The sequence below is a fragment of the Cydia strobilella genome, chromosome 4 (assembly GCF_947568885.1).
Source record: "Cydia strobilella chromosome 4, ilCydStro3.1, whole genome shotgun sequence".
Taxonomy (NCBI): Eukaryota; Metazoa; Arthropoda; class Insecta; order Lepidoptera; family Tortricidae; genus Cydia; species Cydia strobilella.
Window position 1 is genome coordinate 9,263,848 of NC_086044.1, and position 25,380 is coordinate 9,289,227.

The 25,380-nt window shown below is 35.2% G+C and overlaps 4 protein-coding genes across 4 annotated transcripts; 3 read left to right on the plus strand and 1 right to left on the minus strand.

Annotated features, from left to right (window-relative positions):
* Window positions 1-5,816: 5,816 nt before the first annotated feature.
* Window positions 5,817-11,256, plus strand: LOC134740996 (queuine tRNA-ribosyltransferase catalytic subunit). The gene is made up of 6 exons (XM_063673714.1): window positions 5,817-6,187; window positions 7,078-7,375; window positions 9,513-9,756; window positions 10,350-10,518; window positions 10,634-10,828; window positions 11,081-11,256. Exons 1-6 carry the CDS (start codon window positions 6,062-6,064, stop codon window positions 11,246-11,248), a joined length of 1,200 nt encoding a protein of 399 aa, XP_063529784.1. The 5' UTR covers window positions 5,817-6,061; the 3' UTR covers window positions 11,249-11,256.
* Window positions 11,257-11,260: 4 nt separating this feature from the next.
* LOC134741019 (coiled-coil domain-containing protein 25) lies at window positions 11,261-16,410 on the minus strand. The gene is made up of 4 exons (XM_063673746.1): window positions 16,263-16,410; window positions 16,037-16,128; window positions 15,783-15,929; window positions 11,261-11,596 (listed from the first exon to the last, which is right to left on the minus strand). Exons 1-4 carry the CDS (start codon window positions 16,333-16,335, stop codon window positions 11,285-11,287), a joined length of 624 nt encoding a protein of 207 aa, XP_063529816.1. The 5' UTR covers window positions 16,336-16,410; the 3' UTR covers window positions 11,261-11,284.
* Window positions 16,411-16,652: 242 nt separating this feature from the next.
* On the plus strand, window positions 16,653-18,770 carry LOC134741021 (protein Dr1). Its single transcript, XM_063673750.1, has 3 exons — window positions 16,653-16,981; window positions 17,181-17,344; window positions 18,078-18,770. Exons 1-3 carry the CDS (start codon window positions 16,741-16,743, stop codon window positions 18,225-18,227), a joined length of 555 nt encoding a protein of 184 aa, XP_063529820.1. The 5' UTR covers window positions 16,653-16,740; the 3' UTR covers window positions 18,228-18,770.
* Window positions 18,771-19,019: 249 nt separating this feature from the next.
* LOC134741023 (uncharacterized) lies at window positions 19,020-20,730 on the plus strand. Its single transcript, XM_063673752.1, has 4 exons — window positions 19,020-19,232; window positions 19,312-19,446; window positions 19,807-20,007; window positions 20,637-20,730. Exons 1-4 carry the CDS (start codon window positions 19,152-19,154, stop codon window positions 20,718-20,720), a joined length of 501 nt encoding a protein of 166 aa, XP_063529822.1. The 5' UTR covers window positions 19,020-19,151; the 3' UTR covers window positions 20,721-20,730.
* The last annotated feature ends 4,650 nt before the right edge of the window (window positions 20,731-25,380 follow it).

Sequence of the window (25,380 nt, forward strand, 5' to 3'; positions counted from 1 at the left end):
TACGCTGTGTGTGAAAGTATTTTTTGGAGGCGGAAATACGCAGAGTGCTAAATGCAAGTTGTGTCAAACAATAATAAAACGGTGGGGGGGGGGGGCGTATTTTATACCAGTAATGTCTAATAATTATTCCATAAGAAGTTTTAATAAAAACTCACTTGCTCGTAAAAGGTGTTACCTATACACGTAGGCGATGCGGTCCGTAAATCGTAGATTTTGACCTGGGGTTATAGTGTATTTCGACCTGGGGTTATAGTGTATTTTTACGTCACACAACTTACTAGGTGATGCGGTTCGTAAATCCTAAATTTGGACCTAGGGCTTTAATGTACCTACCGAAATTAAGCAGAAGTTTTATTACAAGTGTGATGAGACTTGTGAGGAACATTTGGCGTGCCACGGTACAGGAATTACGAATTCGTATTTTTAGCCTTTAGTTCACACTCGTTCGTACATTTTTGTTTACCGCCCATAATACACAATGTACTATTTCTAAATATTGTTTACTTTTTGTATTATAAATAATAAATAAAAAGCCTTTTTACCTTCTTATCAACTACTTACAAACTTGGTAACACTTAATATTGTTAATTTATTTTAATTAATATATATATATGTTTACTTTTTAAAACTTATTTTACTCGGTTAGTATAATTATTTTACTTATTTTTATGTTTATGTATTTAAAACTAAAAGTTGATAGAAACCCCACTTTATTGGGTAAAGGCCTCCTCCAATTTGTTCCACTCGTCTCTGTTTTTTGCCTTATTTAGCCATCTTAGACCGGCCGTGGCTACTATGTCGTCGCTCCATCGCTTTCGTGGTCGTCCTGCCTTTCTTTTTACGTCGGGACCTTTCCATAGAGTCGCTTCTTTTGTCCACCGTTCATCTGTGTATCTTGCTACATGGCCGGCCCATCGCCATTTTATTTTAAGTGCATATTTTAGTGCATCTGTGATTTTCGTTTTGTTTCTTATGCGTTCACTTCTGACTTTATGTATTTTCCTTAGCTTTAGCATGCTCCTTTCCATCGCTCGTTGGGTAGTGGTTATTCTGGCTTTCGTCTTTACCGTGTGACTCCAGGTTTGGCAGCCATATTTTAACGCCGGCAAAATATTGGTATCCATCACTATTTTTTTCATGTGTAATGGGTAGTCTCCTTTAAGAATCTCTTTTAAAGACCAGTACTTTTTCCAGCTTAAGGCTATACGTCGTTCTATTTCGTCTTGTGTATTGTCATTGCTAAAAGAAACTTCTTTTCCGAGGTATATGTAGCGCTCCACGTATTCTAGAGTCGTATGTCCCAGATTAATTGGTTGTTGGAAGCTATTTGTCATAATCTTTGTTTTGCTCTCATTCATCTTCAATCCTATTTTCTCGCTTTCTTCTCTGAGGGAGTTAATCATTATTTCTAATTTTTTGCTGATGGAGGCGAGTAGAACGATATCATCCGCGAACCTGAGGTGGCTTAGGTATCTGCCATTTACTTTTATTCCCTCCTGTTGCCATTTTAGCTTTGTGAATATGGTCTCTAATACGGCAATAAAAAGCTTCGGTGAGAGGGGATCCCCCTGTCTCACGCCTCTGCATATCGAAATAATATCTCCTCTCGCTTCCAGTTTTACTCTACTAGTGCTATTATTATACAAGTGTTTTAGGACATTAATGTATTGGATATTTATTTCGGCTTGGTAGAGCGCTTCCCAGATAGAGTCGTGGGAGATGGTATCGAAAGCTTTCGCGTAGTCGATGAAAGCCACGTATAAAGGTTGCTTAAATTCTCTATGTTTTTCTATTATTTGTTGCATCACATGAAGATGATCCGTTGTTGAAAAGCCAGAGCGGAAACCAGCTTGCTCTATAGGTTGAATGTTTTCTATTTTAGCGTTTATTCTACTTAGTAAAATTGATGTGAACAGTTTATATATAATGGATAAGAGGCTGATCGGGCGATAGTTAGCAATATCTTTGGAGTCGCCTTTTTTATACAATAAAACTATTTCAGAGCTTTTCCATTGTGCTGGCGCTTCGCCTGTGTCTAGGACCATATTGAAGAGCTTTGCCAAAAACGGGGTAAGTTGGGATTTTCCAAGTTTTAGAGCTTCGTTTGTAATACCGTCCGGCCCCGGGCTCTTGTCCATTTTTAGTTTTTTAATGTGAGATAGTAACTCTATTGACTCTATGGGCTTAATGGTTTCGTATTGGTTTGTCGCTCTAGGTGGTTCGATTTCTTGAAAGCTTTAATTTTTTTGGCTGTATAGCTCTCTATAAAATTGAGTTGCGTTGTTTATTATGTCTTTTCTTGTTTTTGTCTCTTTGTCGTTAGATTTTAAGCTTTGTATCCAAGTTTTTTGAGTATTTAGCTCTTTAAAACCTCTTTTTGTGCTTCTATAGCATTTTAAGTTTTTCGTTATAACATTTTTTCTGTAGAGCTGGTAATCTTTCCTTAACGCTTTACTAGTCATTTTAAATATTTGACTGAGTTCTTGTTTAGCTTCTTTTGACTTTTGTTGCATTTTAATTAATTCCGATCTTCTTTTAATTAGTTCTTTAGTTTTTTGACTTATGATTCGATTTTCTCTTGTTAAATTATTTTTATTATTTATTTGAAAGCTATTTTTGATGGCAGTTTCTATTGCGTCGTAGAATGTTTGTAGTTGTGTGCTTTTTGTATTAAACCTTCAAATTTAGTAACAATTCGTAAAATTTTATATTATTTTGCGGGATCCCGCAAATACCGGGATCTCGCGGTACTGAGACTGACAATCCCGCCAGATACCGGGATTAAATTCCTCATGCGGGATTGCATTCCCTAGTCTAAACAATTAACCGGCTCTCATAAAAATATAAGAAAATAAAAACAAAAATACATTGTGCATACAGGGTAAAAACAAGACCCTATTGTAGTTCGAAAATCGCCCGAACTACAATATGGTCCCGTTTTTACCCTTTGGGTATGGAACCCAAAAAAGTAAAAAACTTCGTACTGCCGACTTTATGACGTCACAGCAACTACCCCCACCACTTTCGCGCTTGTCATCTCATATTCTTGTATTCAGGACATCATACTGAATGTACTGATACTAAATATACCCATGTCCGAGACGACATGAGCAAAAAGTAACCTAAAGCCTGTCCGGCCACCCTACTAATTAGATACCAATGTTTTTTTTTTCTTTATTTTGGCACAAACAGTCATTACAGAAAAGTGACATTGAAAAATATTACATATAATATTGACAATACAGTGCCGAAAACGTAATAGATTATAGTTATAAATTTGTTGCAACGGACCTGAATTAACTTAACTATAAGAAGAAGATGAAATTGAAAGAAGGAAGATGTCCAGTCTGACTGCTATCCCAGAACATGTCACCTTTAAATTTAAGTAAATCAATTAACAGTAAAGTAGCAGCAGGGTGTCATTTATAGGGCATTAGCGTGCCAAGCACCAGGACGTTATATACAATTAGCTCTCTTAGCAATTAAAATAGTAACAAATGTGTGGAGCCACTTTTTTCCATGGCTATGTCTCCTGGGTCACTATGTGAAACCCTGGTTGTATATCATTTTCATTTTTCCCGAACATGACTGTGATATATTATGTCCTTTCCATAATGGGCCATCAAACATGTTAGTAGAATTTGTAACGAAATGAAAATGTTGTCCCTGGCTGACAAAACAAAATAACAACAAGAAACTGTTGGCATAACTAAATATAGGTTATAGGTACATGATAAAATTAAACAAAAAAAACTTCGTTCCAAACTACTATTTTTAAGCTTAACTTATATTGGTTATTGTTTATTTTAATTAAATTACTTATAACTTTTCAACACAAATAAGAAAAAAATAAAAAAATTTAGTTTATATATTTTTTAAAGTAGATAATATTGTAGAAAACATATTTAAATTAATTTAAGTAATTTATTATATTTGTAATTAAACGCATGCAGACAGGACATGTTTACATTTCTAACTACTGTAAAAATGCAAAAATTGATGCATATTTTTGTGGCAACTGAAAAAAAGTAATAAATACCTAAATAGTACAAAATTTATTTCAGCATAGGTACACAAATTTATAACATTATTCATTCTATATGATTGAATTATGTATGTAGGTATAGCTGTGGCAGATTCAACTAAAATATAAAAATTATATATATATTTTGAACTTTCAGCTTTTTTGTCTAACAATTAACCGGGTCTAATAAAAATATAAGAAAATAAAAACAAAAATACATTGTGCGCACAGCCCTCGTCGGGATTTGAACCATGGTCCATGATCATTACAACCTAAATCACGTGGCCATTTTACAACTGAGCTAAAAAGGAAACGGTCGCTTCTACCGAAATTGTCAATACCTTTTGTAAAACATCCATAATAATTAATAAAGTTAAAAAATAATGAAATAAGGATGTTACACCAAGAAATAAATCAATTGCGACTTACCTGATTTAATATCTTCCTAAATGATCGGGTATTCGTATTGAATGTTTACATTTTGAGAAATGTTTAATATTCTGTCATAAAATTAAAATTACATATATTATAGTTTTCCTGCAATATACTGCGCTCCTAAATTAGAACTTTAAGAAAACCCAACATTTTCTGAATCTGACTTTAGAATAGGTTAGCATATTTTTTTTAATTAGTCGGATTGTTATTTGACTTTTAACAAACTGGATGCTGACTTTTTTTGCCAGTAACTTCAGGACACATATTTCAATGGGTTCAATTATTTTGTTGTTTGTAGATTATTTCATTTGTAACGAAATATAAAGGATTATGATATGTTATAGCTTATTAATAAAATCAAAGTGCATAGAGTTATGATAGAGTTAGAACAAGAAAAGTGCAACGATTTTGATAGCATACGCAGTGCAAGTGTTATTTATAAGCTCCCTCTACACTCGTGCGCGAATCTCGGCGCGAAGCCACGAACGTGAGTGTATAGTCGATTTCGCAGATCTACGACGCCTGCTCCACACTCGCCTTCGCGGCTTCGCGCCGCGATTCACGCACGAGTGTGGAGCGAACTTTACATCATAATTTCATAACACTCCAGACTACGCGGCGTGAAGCCGCGAACGCGAGTGTGGAGTCGATTTAAGTTTAAAATAACACTTCCACTGCGTTTGCTATCAAAATCGTTGCAGAATTACTTGGTCTAATTCTACATTTTTTTTTCATATCATGAGACTGTCTTTTTTGGAACGATCCCTGAGGGAATGGAGAAACAAGTAACGATTTTCGATTTTTCAATGTAGGCGGTAACCCTCTATCCAAAGAGTAGTATAATATATAGGAGACCTCTATCCTATCCATATCCTATCATATCTCCAACGAGAATATAAAGGGTATAACACACCATCGCACCGCACCGCGACCTTGGAGCAGTTCTAGGAATAGGTAGTACTGGCGTGGGCTTCTACACTTGTTCCACGCTATCGCACCCAACCGTCAAAACGGTACGATCCTCCTTACAGACTGCCGCACACGTGCGCCAGTGTTGCCAAGTGTCCCATATTTCTATGAATAAACTGAAAAACATGGAAATATGGGACACTTAACAACACTGGCGCACGTGTGCGGCAGTCTGTAAGGTAGGGTAGGATAGCACCGTTTTGACGGTTCGGTGCGATAGTGTGGAAGCCCACGCCAGTACTACCTATTCCTAGAACTGCTCCAAGGTCGCAAGGGCCTTGGGGCGGTGCGATGGTGTGTTTATTACTGTATCCATCATCGTAACCATCTATTGATATACCATTCTCATATGTCAAACTGACAGTGACAATAGTGACATTAATTATGATAAATCAACTTAACCGCATGCATGTTGTGTGTTCTATACTAAATATATGTTAAAATTATACGAGCTTGTACCGAATACTTGAATAGTGATCATTCGAAAGTAATATCCTTAGATTGGGTAACGATGAGCCTCAAAATTTAAATACTATTTATACTATCGCACTCGACTAGCCTTGACAAAATTTAAAATATCTTGCACCGCACCGGTCTTGATCAAGTCGCTTTTCAAACAATTTCATTTTTAATATGGGTTCTAAAGCACTCGCTTTCACCGTTCAGGCAGAATGTACAGTTACAAAGGCTCGAGCAGGACTAATGGAGCTACCCCATTATAAAGTGAGAACTCCAGTCTTTATGCCGGTTGGAACACAGGTTAGTTGTACTATTATTATTTAAGCTTTATTTCTCGCACATCCGCTGACAATTGACTTCTTTTTAAAAAAATTCATGATCCCTTGAGGGTAAAAGCCTCCACATTTTTCATTTATCTTTGTCTGTAGCATTATTCTATCTATTCTCGCAAGTCTATCTGTCCGTATTGTTTTCATCCGGATATATGTGTTTCTTACTTTGTTTATTCTTCTTAGTTTCAATAGGCTTCTTTCCATTGCATGTTGGCAAGAAAAAAATAATCTTTAACTTTCTCAGTGAAGACCCATGTCTGGCATATGTAGGTTAAACTGGGGAGGAAGCAGGAATCCATAGCTATTTACTTTATTTTTAAACTATAATTTCCTTTTAGGATTTCTATATGTGACAAGTATTTTCTCCAAGCTATGTTTATCCTCTTGTTTAGTTAGTTGTATTGTGGTTGTATTAAAAATAAAATATAGTGTTTTAATGACAATGGGAAAACTTTAAAAGTTCTGGAGGAGCTTACGTTTTACACTGTTACAACAAGACTAAAATAATATACAATATTTGCTTAATATTTGGCACTTACCAGACAGCCGGCCATGGAAATTGCCGTATACATCAAAACATAATATATTACCTAAGCCCTTTAAAGGGTTAACATTTATTTAATAAAAAAAATAGCTCAATATTTTTATGATACTTAACACTTTCAGTGCCAAGCGTCCCATTTCCAATAGGTACAAAATGAACCGACCCATGCCCATGAACGGGTCCTTGGCAGTTAATGTGTTAAAATTGATAAGTTTGAGCTACTAGATTGGACTTAATGCTTATTATACATATGTTGTATAAGTAAAACTGCTACCATCATTGTTATTTTCATAAGTTAATTAATTATTTTACAGGGAACAATGAAAGGTATATTGCCCGAACAATTGGAAAGTTTGGATTGTGAAATAATATTAGGAAATACTTACCACTTGGGCAACCGCCCAGGCACAGATGTGCTGAACAAAGCCGGAGGCCTTCACAAGTTCATGGGCTGGAACAGAGCTCTGCTCACTGACTCTGGTGGATTTCAAATGGTATCTCTTCTAAAATTGGCTGAACTTACAGAAGAAGGTGTCAAGTTCAGATCACCTTATGATGACTCAGAAATCATGTTGACCCCTGAGAAGTCTATTGAGATACAAAATTGTATAGGTATGCACTTCCTGCTTCTTTTATTTTTAACATGATAAGTTTCCCAAACTTACAGCCTTGTATCTTGGTCGGACGAGATAAGTATAGCTGGTCCTAACTGGTTGCAAATAGCCCAGGATAGAGCAAACTGGGTATCTTTGGAGGAGGCCTTAACTTGCGGAGGGGTTCTTGCAGATTAAGTATTTTTATAGTCTCAAAAAAGTAAATTATAAGTGTTAATCATAACATAGAATTAGTTTTTTAGTTATGTAAAAATTGTATTGTATTAGTTCTGGTTGCAAGGAATAAAAGGCTTTTTTATTGTAATGGAGGCTTACCATAGCCCATAAATATATACAGGGCATGGACCCACCGACCAGAGATGGGCAAAATGTAATCGACTAACGATTAAGATTACAAGAATTAATTGCGACTGACGATTGAAAACTACGATTGATCAATCTTAGTTGTATAGAGTGCAACTAATTTAGTTGCAACTAAATTAGTTGCCGATTGATTTCGGACAACTAAATTTTGTAATTGACTAATTAGTTAGACTATTTTCTCGCGACTAATGTTAGAAGCAAATTGAATAGAATACCTCGGTATGGCTATGTTGACAGACTGATTAGGACATCTTAACGGATATTTAAAAATAAAATAGTCATGTATTACTTACAATATTTGATTTTCTTTACAAAGAGGTTTAAATATTTTTAATGACCACACGTTGAAAACAAAATAGACCGCGTAGATAATAAACAACATGCAGATGTGTCATTCAATAGAACGTGTTATGTTTAGAAGATGCGTCGGCACTTGCACCAAAATGCAACAAACAACTTCCAGGTAAGTAGGATTATCCCATTGTTTTGTCACCGCGTGACACTAAAAAGAGTTTTACTATTGTCAGAGACAGCAAAATATTGATAGTTTCTATGTCTAAGATTTACACAGTATCGTATAATTCAAAGTATTAATAATGCACCAACCTACTTTATTGTTTGCGATTTGTAAACAATGCAGTTTTTCGCTATTTGTCGTTATTACCAATATATCGTTATAATAATATTATGGCATTATTTGCATTGTCATTCAAGCATTTCAAACTAAACGTGTATACATAATTTTAGCTCAATCGGATGAAGATATCTGCTTCAAAATAAGTCGCAAAATTCTACCCAAACTAACATAGTTACAACATACGAGTACCTCCATATGTTACATACATACGTACTTGTAGTTACATATTGCAAGATAAAAAATGCAAAACGGGCGACTACGTATAGGTAGTTTTAATATAGATTTAATAGTGAAATTTAGTCGATTGAAACTAAAACTAATTTAGTTGTTAGTCGAACATTCTCACAACGAATTTAATCGCAACTAAATTAATCGCGATTAAACAATGACGATTGATATTTTTCATCGATTGATTAGTTAACTAAAAGATTAATCGATTAATGCCCATCTCTGCCACCGACAATGAACATTATAGATATATATGATAGCTCTTATTGAAATCATTTACACCCGATAATATGTTTACCATCACACATCCTGAGCAATAAAATTGTTACTTTTTGTTCATCTTAAATAATTTCCATTCATGAATGGTTTCCCTTCACTCCATTATTTAAATAGAGGGTTGACAATGTTATATTTGTAACTTATGTATATATATATATATATATATATATTCAAACGCGCTAGGAAGCTTATTGCAGAGGCTAGACTGCAGAGCCTTGAACACCGTAGAAAGGTAGCTTGTTTATCGGTGTTCTACAGGATACATTTCGGGGAGTGTGCGATGTGATTACATAATTTAATCCCCCCATCTCCTTTCTGTCACCGTGGGACTAGACGCGGACTTGCGTTTCACCCTTACGTCGTTACTCTGCCACTGATTCGTACTAAGCGCTATGCATCCAGCTTTATCATGCGAACGGCTAAGGAGTGGAATTCACTTCCTGCAAATATATTCCCAGTCCACTATAACTTGGATCTTTTTAAATCAAGAGTGAATAGACATCTTTTAGGTAAGCATGATCCATCCTAGACTGCATCGGCACTTACCATCAGGTGAGATTGCGGTCAAGTGCTTGCCTTTTTGTAATAAAAAAAATAAATATATATATATATGTATATATAATTTCAGGTGCAGACATTATAATGCAGTTAGATGATGTTGTCCAAACCACATTCAATGACCATGATAGAATCAAGGAGGCGACTGAAAGAACTAGTCGCTGGCTAGACCGGTGTCTAAAAGCCCATAAGAGGCCAACTGAACAAAACATTTTTCCCATAGTTCAGGGTTTGTTAAATGCAGAGTTGAGAGAAAAAAGTGCAAGAGAACATATGACTAAGGATGTCAATGGATTTGCTATTGGCGGACTTAGGTAAATAGATGTATAACTTTTAACCTCATGAGAATATTGAGAATGCAATACATAGCATAATTTTTTTTGTACATATTCAAGTTCAAAAACAAAACAACTACTTCAGGAGGTGAATTATTATTATTGTTATAATAGGCATTGGAAGCCCTAGCAAAAAAATTTGATTGTGGGTGGAACCTTTATAGTCTCTACTTGTGATGTTATTTTTTATTTTTTTATTTTACTTTATTAGGTACACTAAACAGATATCGTACAATATCATGAGAAACATACATTTCACATTATGGCTTAAGAACTAGCACGAAATCCAAAACAAGTGTATGTACACAGCATGTTTTACAATTCAGCGGAAATGTTACAAGTTAATTTAACTATCATAGCTACAGTAAAACACATTTTGTTTTATTTATGGTATTTTCTATAAAAAGGGACCTTATTGTCGATGGCGCTTACGCCATTACAAACGATGCTCCGATATATACAATGCCGCGCGACGCTGTGCGGCGTAAGCGTCGTGGCGCCATCGACAATAAGGTCCCTTTTCATTGGAGATGCCCCATTTTAATTCAGATTTATGTTATGTTTATTTACAGTGGAGGTGAATCAAAAGATGATTTTTGGCCCATGGTTACCCTGAGTACCGACATCCTGGACAAAAATAGACCTCGTTATTTAATGGGAGTGGGAGTAGCCATTGACCTCGTGGTTTGTGTGGCCCTGGGTGTGGACATGTTTGATTGTGTGTTCCCAACAAGAACTGCAGTAAGTTGGTCAGATTTTTAAGTAAAAAATACTATTTAGCTACTTTCATAATGAATCCTTCCAAAATGTATTTGTTTTGTAAGTAACATAACCTCAACTATTACTTAAATTTCAGCGATTTGGCTGTGCACTTGTCAATAAAGGACAACTTAATCTTAAACAAAAACAGTACGAAACTGACTTGAACCCAATTGACAAGGATTGTACATGTTCAACGTGCAAAAACTACACTAGAGCTTATCTGCACTGCATTGTCACTGTGGAGACAGTTGCTTGCCATTTACTGTCAGTGCATAATATTGCTTATCAGGTATGTAATAAAATTATATATTATAACATGCACGGCTAGCATGTCTTGTCGCGACTCACGCGACGACCGAGGACAAATCAAGACTGCGAAGCTGTATAAGCCCTTAACTCCTTATAGATGTGCTAGACATACTGAGTTTGCGTGTTGTGTCATTATTAAATTTTGTAGGTGAAATTTTTATTATCTACTTTACAGTTTACACAAGGTTTCTTTGTTAATCTAATCTTTGTATTTGTTTATTTTCTTTTACAGATGCGTCTTATGAGAACCATGAGAGATTGCATACAAAAAGGGACTTTCCCAGAATTTGTACGGAAGTTTGTTAAAGAAGCATTCCCAGATGAAAACTACCCTACATGGGTGATTAATTCCCTCAATTCTGTTGGAATCAGCATAGAAATTGATAAAAATAAAAATTAATTATAAAATTTAAAATTCAAGGGTTTATTTTCCTTATCACATGAAATCATCAGAGTCATTGCCATCATAATTAGTGCTCATGTTTTCTGGTTTCATAAGAGTTGAGTAGCTTCTAAGTTCTGCTTCTTCCTTTTTCTTTTTCTCCTCCTCCTTTTCTTTTTCTTTCTTTTCTCTTAGCAGTTTCTTTTTGTCTTCTCTCTCAGATCGATCCCTTTCTTCCCGCTCTTGTCTCAGGTCTGGAAAAGCTTCCTTCTTTGTTTTGTTAAGTCTATTTACAATTTCGTTGTGTCTTTTGGCCACTCTGACTTTTCTTACATCTTTATCTTTGTGGAATGCAACTTGGCCTGCCTGTAACAAGTTAAAAAATAGTTTATTCTTCAGACTATAAATCATTGTTTGAGAATTTAGAAGGTATTGCTAATAAAGGGGGATAAAACTTAAAAACATAGATAGTTTTTTATAACTGTGTTTTGTTCCATGTTCTTAAGTCCATAAAATTAAACAAGAAATTGATCTATTGATTTACAAGCTTTTATTTATTTAGTTTCACCAGCCCCAGTCTGTATGTTTGCAATTAAATCTTGCAAGCTAAATTAGACCCACTTCCTATTATTCAATTAAGCTGAAACTTCTCATACTTATGATAGTTGGGTGACAATGCTATGTATAGGTAAATAAATCATTTATCCATCAAGCTGATCTTATGATGGAGACCAGAGGTGCTATAGGAACTCTGTAGTACTATGCCTTATGTGAAACGGTCGAAGAGATAATTCAGATCCGGAATCCGCTACCAAATTTTAGTATGTTGTTAGGCATGGTACTGGGTCTCCAAAACTGCCGGGAGACAGCGGCGCCGGCCATCTACTTCAGCGGAATGACGTCATCAAAATGACTCTCGCCTCGTTGCGAATATTGCATTTTGCACCCAAACTATGCATTGCACATAAACGAAAGCTAATAAAATATTATATATTTCACTAAAACACTATGTAACAAAATATACAATAGTTTAAGAGAAATTTAAAAATAAATCAAAATGATGGAAAAAAAATCGATTATTTGGGTTTTTCAACCAAACCAAAAGTCGGACGTTAAAGCAATGTACTACAAAATTAAAGCTGATGTCTCAAGCCATACACTGATATCAAAATCAGACCAAAAATGTGAAAATTATGCATCAAAATGTAGGTATTTGCTAGAACAAATGCATTAAAGTTAAAAAAATCGAAATTGGTCATTTTCAGGATAATCCGCATAAGCTTCTAGTATGTTACTAGCAATATAAAAAGGATCATAAAACTGCTGGGAGACAATCTCTATAGTGCCTGAGTGACAAATAATGGCGTCATGTGACCACTACCGAAATTTGCAAAATCTAAATTATAACTATACCATGAGTCATACATACACGTGTGCTATATCAAACGAAAGGTTATTAAATATATTATGATTCGTTAATACATTATTTATAAAAACAATGTATATCTTAGGAGCTACAAACAAAGAAAAACCACTTTTTTTGAGAAAAGTTCGTGTATATATATTTTATAGCTCAACTAAAAACGTTATAACAATTTTGCGTCTAGTATAAAAGAAACCAGTTATTCAACTATACGTCACAGCTTAAATTTTGAATTTCGGACAAAAACTGTGGAAGTTGTACAAAAAAAACTAAAGCGCGCCAACAATTCTACCTTAATGCGTTCATATTATGCAAGGAATAGTCCGAATTATAAGGTATTAAATGAAAGAACATTACATAAGACACATGAAAACGATATTTTGGAGTGGAATTATAATTTATAAATTGAATTTGTTTGATAAATAAGCAAAACAACGGTTTTTTTCGTACCTAATCTCCTCCTTTGAAAGTCGGTTAAAATTTAAGTTTTGTGCACCTGGGCTACAAAGGCGAATGAATTGACGCCTCATTCATCAAAATCAGTTCAGTAGTTCCATGTAAACAATACATCACACGTAGACAGCAAATTCTGCCTATTTCTATTGTCTGGGAGAGGACAGTGACTTCTGTAACAGGTTTTTTTTAGTGGTGTACCGACTATGGATTTGGCCGACTAGCCGACTAGTCGGCCCTCTGAGCGCCGACTAGTCGGCTTGGCCGATCATTGGTTTCGTTTTTGTATGAAGCTACGAAAAATCTGAATGATGATGAAAGTGAAGCAATGGGATGTAATCTGGATAGTTATTAAACTAATAATAGTAACGGTGATGACTTAGAGTCAATGATCCACCGCAATTTTTGGCAATGTTATCAAGAATTGGCGTCAAGAAAAATTCAAGACGCAGATGAAAATGATGGTAGATCTAGTGCGGCACACGAACTCCAGTCCTGCTGCTGCTGCGACATCCCATTAATTAAGCGTGCCTAAACTAACATCTATCTAGCCTAAACTATGTATTTCTCCTTACCCAGTGCGGTATATAATAATTATTCAATTTTGGTTGTAAGATTGTTACCTACAAAAAATATATACTCGTATGATTATTTGTTAAATTTGACTAACGTACTTAAAAGAGTTTAAATTAAAATCTTTAAAATAAATATTGGTATTTTTTTCTTTTCTTTCCTGTAGTTTAAAGAGTGCCGACTATTCGGCTAATTTTGCCGACTAGTCGCCGACTACAAATGTGGCCGGATAGTCTGCTTTCCCGACTAGTCGGTACATCCCTAGTTTTTTTACTTAGCTCAGAAGTCAGGGATTTCAACACCTATTTTGTACTTGCTTCTGTCAATATTTTTTTTTTATTTATTTTTTTCAAGTTCATTTTATAAATTATGATTCCACTCCAAAATGTCGTTTTCATGTATTTTATGCAAAGATAGATATAACTCCGTAATAGATGGATACAGTCTAAGGAAAAAACGTGCCTCGAAAATCACGAAAATTTGATTCTCGATCAGATGGCGCCACTAGTTTTGGCCTACACTCGTATAGAGGGCGTTGACTGTTTCGTTTGTTATTTATAATTTTAACTCATACCAGTGAAAGAACATGGGTCAAAATCATATAAAAATAATTAATGCAAATAAAAAAATCATTTATCCATATTTAAATAAATTTTATCGTATTTTTATAAATATTTATTTTTAGTTTTAAAGTGTGTCGACAGATGGCAGTGAATTTACTGGGGTTACAAAATTTAATATGACAGTACCGCTCTAGTATAAGTTACTCTATGATTTTATGTAATGTTCTTTTATTGAATATTTTGCATGCGTGTGGCGTAATATGCACTCATGAATTTGTACCACACTGACATGACCAATATTGTATCTGTGTCTATTAGCAAAATAAATAAATTGAAATACCCCATAATTAGGATTATTCTTTGTATAATATGAGCGCTTTAAGGTAGAATTGTTGGCGCGCTTTAGTTTTTTTGTACAACTTCCACAGTTTTTGTCGGAAATTAAAAATTTAAGCTGTGAAGTATAGTTGAATAACTGGTTTCTTTTATATTAGACGCAAAATTGTTATAACGTTTTTAGTTGAGCTATAAAATATATATACACGAACTTTTCTCAAAAAAAGTGGTTTTTCTTTGTTTGTAGCTCCTAAAATACACATTGTTTTTATAAATAACGTATTAACGAATCATAATTTATTAAATAACCTTTCGTTTGATATAGCACACGTGTATGTATGACTCATGGTATAGTTATAATTTAGATTTTGCAAATTTCGGTAGTGGTCACATGTATGACGCCATTATTTGTCACTCAGGCACTATAGAGATTGTCTCCCAGCAGTTTTATGATCCTTTTTATATTGCTAATAACATACAGAAGCTTATGCGGATTATCCTGAAAATGACCAATTTCGATTTTTTTAACTAATGCATTTGTTCTAGCAAATACCTACATTTTAATGCATAATTTTCACATTTTTGGTCTGATTTTGATTATTTTGATATCAGTGTATGGCTTGAGACATCAGCTTTAATTTTGTAGTACATTGCTTTAACATCCGACTTTTGGTTTGGTTGAAAAACCCAAATAATCGAATTTTTTTTTTCATCATTTTGATTTCTTTTTAAATTTCTCTTAAACTATTGTATATTTTGGCACATAGTGTATTAGTGAAATATGTAATATTTTATTGGCTTTCGTTTAATACCCCACACGTGTATGTGCAATGCATAGTTTGGGTGCAATATGCAATATTCGCACCGAGGCGGGAGTCATTTTGATGACGTCATTCCGCTGAAGTAGATGGCCGGCGCCGCTGTCTCCCGGCAGTTTTGGAGACCCAGTACCATGCCCAGCAACATACTAAAAGTTGAAAGCGGTTTCCGGATCTGAACTATATTCCCATGAGGCAGTGCACTACTGTGAAAACAATGCAACCCCATTGTGTTTGGGTTTATTAGAATTGTCTCAATGAGTATTAGTACTGTTGAAAGAAAGGTACAATCAAAGCTTGTATCAAAATAGAAATTGTTAAAAAAAATTAAGACAGTCTTTTAACTTTGGAGTATGCAACATTTATGACAAAATATAATACTTTACCTCCATAGCAGCAGTCTTTTTTAAATTTGACCACATGGTGTAGACAATATCTATATCATTCATCTTATTTCCCATTATAGAGTTGGCCTTTACTAATTGACAAGCATCATCAAGAACTGAATTGGGTATATCATCTATCGTTTGACCCTAAAACAAAACAAAAAGTAGATAGCAAATTTGCAAGAGGCCCACCTTTGGACGCTATAATGGATGATGCATTCTCACTTGATATTATGTAGTTTGTAAGTACTTACAGGCTCTAAACGAAGATAAACATGTGCAGATGATACTTTATCGACATGGAACCACACATCCTCAGGCCAGCCCCATTTAATTAAATCTTCGTCTAAAACGAAAGGGATGTTGATTTAGCGATAAATTAGTACATGTGGAGTACGGAGATGTTTATTCTAAAGTGAAAAATATCTAGGTATAAGGGAATGTTGCGAATTTTAAGGACATAATTATATTCTTACATACTTTCATGCTTGTCAGCACCCATGAATAAGGTTACAGGCGGAGATACTACATCACTAGTAAAATAGAAAACCATTTTTGATGTTTTCCCAGGAATTGCTTAATTTTATTTAATAAGTCCTTAATAAATTTCCAACCTATACACATCTAATCTAATTTGACACTGACATTTGACAAACGAGCAAGCAAATGACAGTTGTCATGCCATGTGTTGACGCTGTAAAAAATAAATAATGATTATTTTTATCACACTGTCAGACAAAATTAAAACTTTATTACACGTCTCATGTAGGATGGCTTGTATAATATGCAATGTATTAACAGCCTTAAAATCCACAAATTATTGCACAATAGACAAAAATCCAAGTTTATTAAAAGTGTGACAGAAGAGATAGAGATATGACATTGACAAGAAGAAAAGCAAACAGCAGTTGATTTACTTCGATTTATTTAGAATTTGGTTTTCCATTCAAGATTTGCAATGGGTAGCCCAGAGCAAGAGCTCTGTCCACCGCCATCAGAAGAAGATGAGTTAACCTTACCTAGAGCAAGTATTAACAAAATGATAAAGGAGTTGGTTCCTTCCGTTAGGGTTGCATTTGAGTCTAGAGAACTAATACTTAACTGTTGCACCGAATTCATACACTTGCTCAGCTCTGAGGCCAATGAAGTTTGTAATCAGAGTAATAAGAAAACTATCAATGCCGAACATGTACTCACAGGTATGTCCTTATTTCTCATGTGGTATGTAGGTATGTGTATTTGTAAAAAGTAACATTTTTGTAGTCTTCCACGTTACTGAAAGACAATACATTAACAATAAGTCTAATGTAGTCTTGGTTCTACATTCCAATTTTGGCACTGTCCAATAATACTGTATCACAAACTAAGGTTGTAAGATTGTAAACAATTGATTTTCAGCTCTAGATAGGTTGGGGTTCAATGACTACACAATAGAAGCAGAAGCAGTGCTAAAAGACTGTAAGGCTGTAGCGGCAAAGAGGAGAAGGCAGAGCACCCGTTTGGAAAACCTTGGAATTCCAGAAGAAGAATTGCTTAGGCAGCAACAGGCACTATTTGCAAAAGTAGCTAAATCTTTTATCTTTTGTTATTATTAATTTCTTTATCTAATTTATTAAACATACTGGGACAAGAGATGTACTAGGGTGAGCAAATACATACAAATTGTAACTTTTTAATAGGGGGTATTTCTGCAATGTTCTGCCGCCAGAGTGCAGCACTAACGCCTATAGTAAACCATAGAGTAACTTATACATACTGTGCCTTTAACAGTTTTTTGACAAGTTTTCAGAGATAATAAAATATGACATTGATGCAATAAGGCAGTTTGTTTACAGACTGAGGACCTACCGGGAAACGCGAATCCGAAATTTCACTATCTGCCTCTTTATCGCTCGAAGATGCAAGAGTTATAGAGATGTTAGGTAACGAAATTTTGATTTTCTTGTTTCACGGTAGACCCTCAGATTGTGGTAGTGGCGCCCCCTATGCGAGATTCGCGTAATATTCCCTATTAATTAGACTGGAACATAGATAAGTATTATTGAAATAATAATTTTAACCTAAATAATAAAGCAGGTAGAATTGATTAATGAAATAAAATCTGAATTTTGTAGAATATATCTGTACATAGTTTCACACTAATATAACGTTTGTAATCAAACACTTCATTTGTAGGCATTGCAGACAATTGTTTAATTTGTAGATAAATGTTTTAGCCATAGACAATCAATATCAGTGTTTACCAATTTTAATCTTCAGGAGAACCAACTGATGTTTTTTTTTAATTAAATCCAGGCTCGTGAAGAACAAGCAAAGCAGGACCAACAGCAATGGCTGCTGCTGCAGCAACAGGGGTTGGTGGGCTCCGATGTGACGGCACAGCCTTACATACCACCTCCGACTGGACCCAAGGGTGACATGGATGAAGATGATGACTACTCATAGGATTAATATTTATTTCTAACATGTGATATGTCAATATTGTGGCTAATTTAATATTTTTACAAGAATTTGACAAATAATCAATTACTTTGCATCTATAAAATATGTTATACCTATCTATCTGTTTGTAATGTATGTTGATAGGCTTACCCATTCATCGTCTTTAAGTGTCGGAGTTACCATACCACAATAAAACTAAAGCTACCTATTAGCTAAGAAAACTTGGATCCCAAACTTAGTATGGCATACTCCATTTTTCCACTTTTAATATAATTTTAAATAAAACGTGACACTGCAAAGTTCAAAAATAAAAAAGTCCCCTTGTGTGTGCTTGATGTAGAAATACCTACAGAGTTTCTGTGAGCGGGGAAAAAGTAAACAAATAAGACAGATTTTGCTTTGTAACCAATATGTTAAATTTACTATTTAATGAAATGTTTTACTGAAATATGATCCTTTAACTAAAATAGAAATGTAAATAAATTGTTGATATTGATAGGACCATGTTCATTCTCTTAGGCTCCATTCGGACGAGAGCTTAAAAAGCGTTGCGTGTGTGACGCACCCATAAGTAAGAGAATGGAAAGAGATATCGCTTTCTCGCTTTTACTTATGGGTGCGTCACACACGCAACGCTTTTTAAGCTCTCGTCCGAATGGGGCCTAAAGGTAAGGTAAATTCCTTAAAATTAATGTACACAGTTGTTATAGACTTAGGACAGTTCTTAGGCTTATTATACCTATTTTTTTTTTGTTATTTTGTACTGGGATCACTAGAATCTAGACCATATCTAGACTGTCAATACAATAAATCAAAACTTGTCACTACTGTCATGTTGGTTTAATTTCGTTTCTTATAATTTTAATAATGAACACCTCTAAGGAATTCAAGTAATATTAATCAATATTACATGATGGTTTCTGCAAAATGAATACTAATGAGTCTAAAAAGAAGAAGGCTAAAAAAGGTCAAACTAAATCTTTACCAAGGAACATTTCTCAGGCATCAGTAAATTTCATAAAGCTCAATACCTAAAGTTGTCCATTGTTGATAAAATTGCAGATTAGCTTTATTATAAACATTTCAGGGTTCCAGACCAACCGGCGATAGTAATGTCAATGATATAGAGGAACAATGTTGCCCCTTGATAGCCAAAGACTCCGAATGGGTAGACATTTTACAGACACCACATAGAGCCATGTCCTCTGAATCCACCGTAGAGGTAATAAATATTTTGATTACCTGTGTACCCACTTTACTAATCTTTAGGCCAGTGGTTTTCAACCGGTGCTCTATTAGAATAGGTAAACAGATTTATGATATGAATAGTTAGTTATCGGTTTTATAAGGGGGGAAAAATGGTTGAGACCCGAGCAATGGTGTCAAAATTGAACTACGAGCGTAACGAGTGGTTTGATAAGTGGAATCTTGAGCGTTGCGAGGTTTAAACAAACTTTGTTACCGAGTGAAATACAAAAGTTTTCACCACACCAATGCAAGGAATTTTAAAAAGCTGAAAACTACTGTTAGGCACAACTAAGACAAACTACGCGTACCTACTACCATCCTCCTTCTTTTTTAGGTAGAATCGGAAGATGGTCGGGAAATGAAACCATTAGCAATCATGTTTCCAGGACTGCTCGCGAAAGACCCCCAAACTTTGCAAAGCATGCTGACCAAGGCCATGTCGACCACGGAAGTCACCAAGCATTTAGTTGATCTCGGACAGAAAGCTAACTTCAAATACATGAAAAAATCTAGCAGGCTCATTCCGCCTGATAAGGTACTAAGACATTTTAAATTTGAAGGTTTTTAAGGAATTTAAAAAGCTCCTGTGACAGCTCCCTAAAGTGAAGTTGCAGACATCTGTAGATAATAATTTAAGAAATCGGGCAAGTGCGAGTCGGACTCACCCACCGAGGGTTCCGTAATTTTTAGTATTTTTTGTTATAGCGGCAACAGAAATACATCATCTGTGAAAATTACAACTGTCTAGCTATCACGGTTCATGAGATACAGCCTGGTGACAGACGGACAGTGGAGTCTTAGTAATAGGGTCCCGTTTTTACCCTTTGGGTACGGAACCCTAAAAGTATGTATCCCGGCTGGTAGGCACATAACTTGACCTGCTAGCATGAGTTGCGTTCTCACGCGCGAGTGCGCGTCGCGCGTCTGGATACCTAATTACCTAAGTTACGTGTTAATCTTTGCCACGAATGCCACGGTCAGTCTATATATTAACCCTTAAATGCATAATGATGTATATATGCATCGTATATTTGATGGTCCGTGGCTCAATATGCAGCTATCCAAAATCACATTTATTACTTTTATACAGCATGACACATCTATTTCAATTTATTAAAAAGTTATACAAAAAATCATGCATTTAAGGGTTAAATGTATTTTCAGGAATGGTTGGAGAGCGTTTCCGAGGTAAACACCGATTCCCATTCTTCAATGGGCCCCAGCGTGAGCGGTAAGTTTTACGTTTGAAAGCACTTTATTTTGATAACCCAGTCACAAAACGTTTTGAAAAATTAATTTGCCATTACCCATTGGTGTCTTCTGATTTGGACGGCAACTAGTTAAAGTCGAGCAGCCCACTCGGCGCACGGCCACGCTTAGCGTGTTCATATTACAATTCTTATAGTAACGTGAATGTGGCTCGCATTCGGCCGTAGTTTACGTGCGTAGGTATCAGTTTCAATACGTTTTAAAACTAGATAGTACTCAGTTCTACGAGAGCGGGATGGCAATAGGTACAGTTCGCCATCAGATATATCGGAGCGGCAGAGACTTTCACAAATATCTGAACACGCCTCTATTGTCAAGGCGTTATAGTGCGTGTTCAGATATTTGTGAACACCTTGGCCGCTCCGATATATCTGATTGCGGCTGTACCTATTGTCTTTCTATATCTTCGATCTAGCGCTCTTGCAGTTGCAAGCTCGACCATAAATACGAAATCTTTACAGCATGAATTTAAATATTTATTTTCTCAAAAGGTTCCAATTCTTACAACGACTCACTCGAAGATACAGAAACCAAAAAATAGAAGAACTATGACAGTAATATTATAAACATAACATAGGAAGACATCGCGCGCTAAATAAATAAGAAAATCACCCAATAAAATAAATTTCCATTGATATAATATTAAAAATTTATTACAATTTTTGTACAGAAAAAATGTATTTACATATATTTTCTTTTACTACCAATTCGAGACGTACATGAATTATTTCAATGTTTCACTTGTTTAATTTCTATCATTCTGGTCACCTGGTGGATTGATGTGGTTACTAATTATGACGCCATTTCCGGCGAAGGTGCTTTCAACAGCACAGCAACGGCGAGGCGTCTGACAAAGGTGAGCCGAAGCTAATTTTTGTATGCATTTTCACAAAGACACGAATGTTAACGGTACCTTAATACTTTCCCGGTCCATGTATTTGGATAAATGGACAGGAATAGTGTGTGTTGTTGTTAGGAAAAGACATGCTGCGCCGACCCCAAAAGAATGGGATAAGGGCAAGCGAATGATGATGTTGATGATGGACAGGAATAGTGTTGTTGTTAACACAGCCAATAGGGAATATTACGCAAAACTCTGCGTGGGGGGGGGGCACTAGCAGAAACACACCAAACAGTAGACAAACCGCCTTGAAGCATCAACGTCATATTTATTTGTAATAAATAATCTGAAAACTTGTCAAAAAAATGTTTACGGCATAGTATGTAACGGGTGTCCCAAAAACTGTGTACTAACAACAATGATCTCAATTGGTCTATGAATAAAAAGTAAATTAAAAAGGACGCAAGATTTCAATTTGCCGCCATTTTTGTATTTTAGTGCTGGCAACCCTAAAAAAAACTATTTGACAGCTGAATGTTTAGGGTTATACTTGTACGAAAGATCAACGAGTTTTTATTATTGAACAATATTTCAAAAGTAATGAAAGTTTGGCGGGTACGGTTCTAAAATTCCTAGTCGTGTGATCTCTCGATTCGGTGATCAGAATTGGCCCCCTAGATCTTGCGATTTAACGCCTTTACACTTCTTTTTAGGGTTATTTAAAGTCTAAAGTCTATGCCAATAAGCCCACAACCACTCATGCTTTAAAAGAGGAAATTCGACGCTGCATCGGAGAAATTCAGCCGCATCTATGCAAAATGGTCATAGAAAATTTTGACAAAAGAGTGCGTATGTGCCAGCAAAGCCTAGGAGGACATTTGCCTGACGTATTATTCCACAAATAACCCTGTTTTATGTATTTCAAGATTTTATATGTATACAAATGTATTATAACAAAAAAAAATGTTTTTCATCAATTTCAAATTTTGCGTCCTTTTTGGGACACCCTTTATAAGTTGCTCTAAATTTTACGGTTTGTGCTAGTGCTGCACTCTGGCGGCAAAACATTGCAGTAATACTCCTATTAACCCGTTGAACGCCATAAGTGCTATACAAAAATGTCACCCGCACGCAAAGGACATAGGCGTATGCGAGCCGGAATGGACCTTATTTGAAAGTAGGAAGGTAGGTACAGTAGCGGCAAAAAGTTGGAAAATTCGTGAAATTAGACTTTATCACTACATAGTATAAACCAAAGTCGCTTTCCGCTGTCTGTCTGTCCCTATGTATGCTTTAAAACTATACGCAACGGATTTTGATGCGGTTTTTCATTAATCAATAGAGTAATTCTTGAGGAAGACTAAAAAGTGTATAATTTGTAAAGGTTTTGTGTAACCCATGCGAAGCCGAGGCGGGTCGCTAGTATCATATAAACAATGATTGTATCATCATCACGTGCGTTAGCACAATGCGGATTGGGGATTTCAAATACACCAATTAATGTATGTTATAAATTTGAATATTGAATTTCTTATTTGAAAACACTCAAAAGCGAATCTTAGCAACAATAAAACATAGATTGATCGATTTTTCACCCTCGTTAGCCTCTGGTTTGAAAATTAAATCGAATCATTACTTTTAAATTTAATACCCACCGGGAAGCCGCGAAAACTCGGGCAAACTAATTATTCATTTATTAAAGTGTACCCTAGTTTGATCTAATTGTCGTTTCTATACGCCCCTGTATTGTAAATTTCATCGAAATCGCTAGAGCCAGTCTTGAGAAATTACCAAAAAAGTATGCAAATGTCTGAAGAAATATGATAGATTATTTGCAGCTACCGTACATAATACCTAGATACAACACCTATAAGCGTTATTGATGGTGCTGTTAACAGAACTACTCACATCGACTTTTTGCATTATTTGGCGTTCAAAGGATTAAATTTGAATTTCGCTAGTTTCACAAACGCCTCGCCACTGATAGGATATCGCAATACTGTGACAATGAGATAACATTACTAAATATCTAGTTTATAAATGTGTCCTGGTTCATATTATATAATGTAAATTTCAAGTCTATATAGCTGATTACATGATGTAGGCTGCAATCTAAGGCACCTATATATGAAATATCATATCCCACGCTATTTCCGAGAGGATGGCACTGTTCACGTAGGTACTAAGTGTTATCAGTTATTAGTATTATTGGTGTATTATTATGTTTGTCGTAGATAGGCAACACCCTAGATAATTTAACAACCGGAATCGCCTTTAACCTTTTGAACTCCAAGAACACCTAAACGTTTTACGTTAGCTCGCTTGCGCTCTGTCGAAAACCTCGCCCAATGGTCATACTCATTGTATAGACTAACGTTTATCTGACATGGCTATTTGTACGTTACGTATAAATAAGTAGCCATACATTTGACGTGCCCCTCCCCGCAAAAATCGGCAGACTGTTTTGTACAGAAAATTACAGACTCCGGCGACTCCGGTTGTTAAGGCCAACACAGACATAGCTGTTATCTTGTGTCGCCTAATATACGCTGACTTAACAGTACTTAAAAAAAGATGAATAAAGATATACATTAAAAATAAAATTATTGAGCATGATTTAAAACAATCTTATGTCCTAATTTATTAATAACATTTTATAAGGAATAACATAAGTTTAAGACAGTGTAAAACACAATTTAATAAGACTAGCAGTGCCGGATTAACCAATAAGCAAAATAAGCACGTGCTTAGGGCACCACGTTTAGGGGGGCACCAGAATGCCAGGTTGGAAACGGTAAACATATTTTTAAATTAGGTACACACATAATTTTTACCACACGATTTTATTTTAGCTGACCAAAAGTTCATTGCTTAAATAATGGTGCGTAATTCTTTGAGAAACAATCCGAATTTCACAACGTTACTAACAACCCGTCTCGTTGGGCCCGAGTTAAAATCCCACTTTAAGTCTGAGCTTCAATTACGCTCAGTGTGTATGAATCTCGAGGTCATGTTATACTAGATAAATTAAATGCGAGTAGAAAAGGTAGTTTTATGAATTATGTATTGTATAGAGTCAGATTTGCTCCGAAAAATTAATTATAGCCATACCATAAAAAAATTTGCTTTTCATAAAACTAGAAAATCAAAAGTGTTATTAGGTTAGAGTTAAATAAATGTTTGTGATAGTTTTAGTTTTTATTATTCATGCTTGTTTTTAGTAAAGAAAATCACATTATGCTAGGCCAGTTAAATTAGATCCAATAAAAAGCGTTTTGTGAAAATAATTCCCAGCAAGCTGGAAATCATTTAAATACCTTCATTTGGTCCTAAATGCGTATAATTTGCTCCCAGGAGGAGTGGATACATTTTGGGAGCCTTGGAAGCGAATTTTCCGTCGGACGTACCGTTTTTGAATTACAAGCAAAAAATTGAAAGAGCAAAATTTTTTCCACAACTGGAACGATTTCCAGCTTGCTGAGAATTAATTCGTGGAAAAAATCTAATTTGACTGGCCTATGACTATTTTGTAGAGATTTGAGTCTTTTTCAGAGAACTCTTTATTGCAAATATTTTTTCAGAACCATTATTTTACATAAAATTCATGAGTTGGTAGATAGACGAATCATGCAGTTAAGTCTTTGTTATTTACTAATAGTTTAAATAAAACCTACAAAATTGTTGATGGTCTGATGGAGTCTTTATTTCGAAGTTCGAGTCCTTTTGAGTTTAAAAAATACTTAACAAATGACTTGACTCGGGACTACGAGTGCAAAGAATGGAAAGTGTTGTTGCAGT

What these genes read in the sequence shown, in the direction of transcription:
- LOC134740996 (XM_063673714.1), top strand. Translation starts at nt 6,062, where the DNA reads ATGGGTTCTAAAGCACTCGCTTTCACCGTTCAGGCAGAATGTACAGTT. An exon ending in TTATGCCGGTTGGAACACAG is followed by an intron (nt 6,188 to 7,077) that starts GTTAGTTGTACT and finishes ATTATTTTACAG; the next exon opens with GGAACAATGAAAGGTATATT. An exon ending in TTTGCTATTGGCGGACTTAG is followed by an intron (nt 9,757 to 10,349) that starts GTAAATAGATGT and finishes GTTTATTTACAG; the next exon opens with TGGAGGTGAATCAAAAGATG.
- LOC134741019 (XM_063673746.1), bottom strand. Translation starts at nt 16,335, where the DNA reads ATGGTTTTCTATTTTACTAGTGATGTAGTATCTCCGCCTGTAACCTTA. An exon ending in GGGTGCTGACAAGCATGAAA is followed by an intron (nt 16,129 to 16,262) that starts GTATGTAAGAAT and finishes CTTTCGTTTTAG; the next exon opens with ACGAAGATTTAATTAAATGG. An exon ending in TTTATCTTCGTTTAGAGCCT is followed by an intron (nt 15,930 to 16,036) that starts GTAAGTACTTAC and finishes GTTTTGTTTTAG; the next exon opens with GGTCAAACGATAGATGATAT.
- LOC134741021 (XM_063673750.1), top strand. Translation starts at nt 16,741, where the DNA reads ATGGGTAGCCCAGAGCAAGAGCTCTGTCCACCGCCATCAGAAGAAGAT. An exon ending in TGCCGAACATGTACTCACAG is followed by an intron (nt 16,982 to 17,180) that starts GTATGTCCTTAT and finishes ATTGATTTTCAG; the next exon opens with CTCTAGATAGGTTGGGGTTC. An exon ending in AACAGGCACTATTTGCAAAA is followed by an intron (nt 17,345 to 18,077) that starts GTAGCTAAATCT and finishes AATTAAATCCAG; the next exon opens with GCTCGTGAAGAACAAGCAAA.
- LOC134741023 (XM_063673752.1), top strand. Translation starts at nt 19,152, where the DNA reads ATGAATACTAATGAGTCTAAAAAGAAGAAGGCTAAAAAAGGTCAAACT. An exon ending in GGAACATTTCTCAGGCATCA is followed by an intron (nt 19,233 to 19,311) that starts GTAAATTTCATA and finishes TAAACATTTCAG; the next exon opens with GGTTCCAGACCAACCGGCGA. An exon ending in GGCTCATTCCGCCTGATAAG is followed by an intron (nt 20,008 to 20,636) that starts GTACTAAGACAT and finishes ATGTATTTTCAG; the next exon opens with GAATGGTTGGAGAGCGTTTC.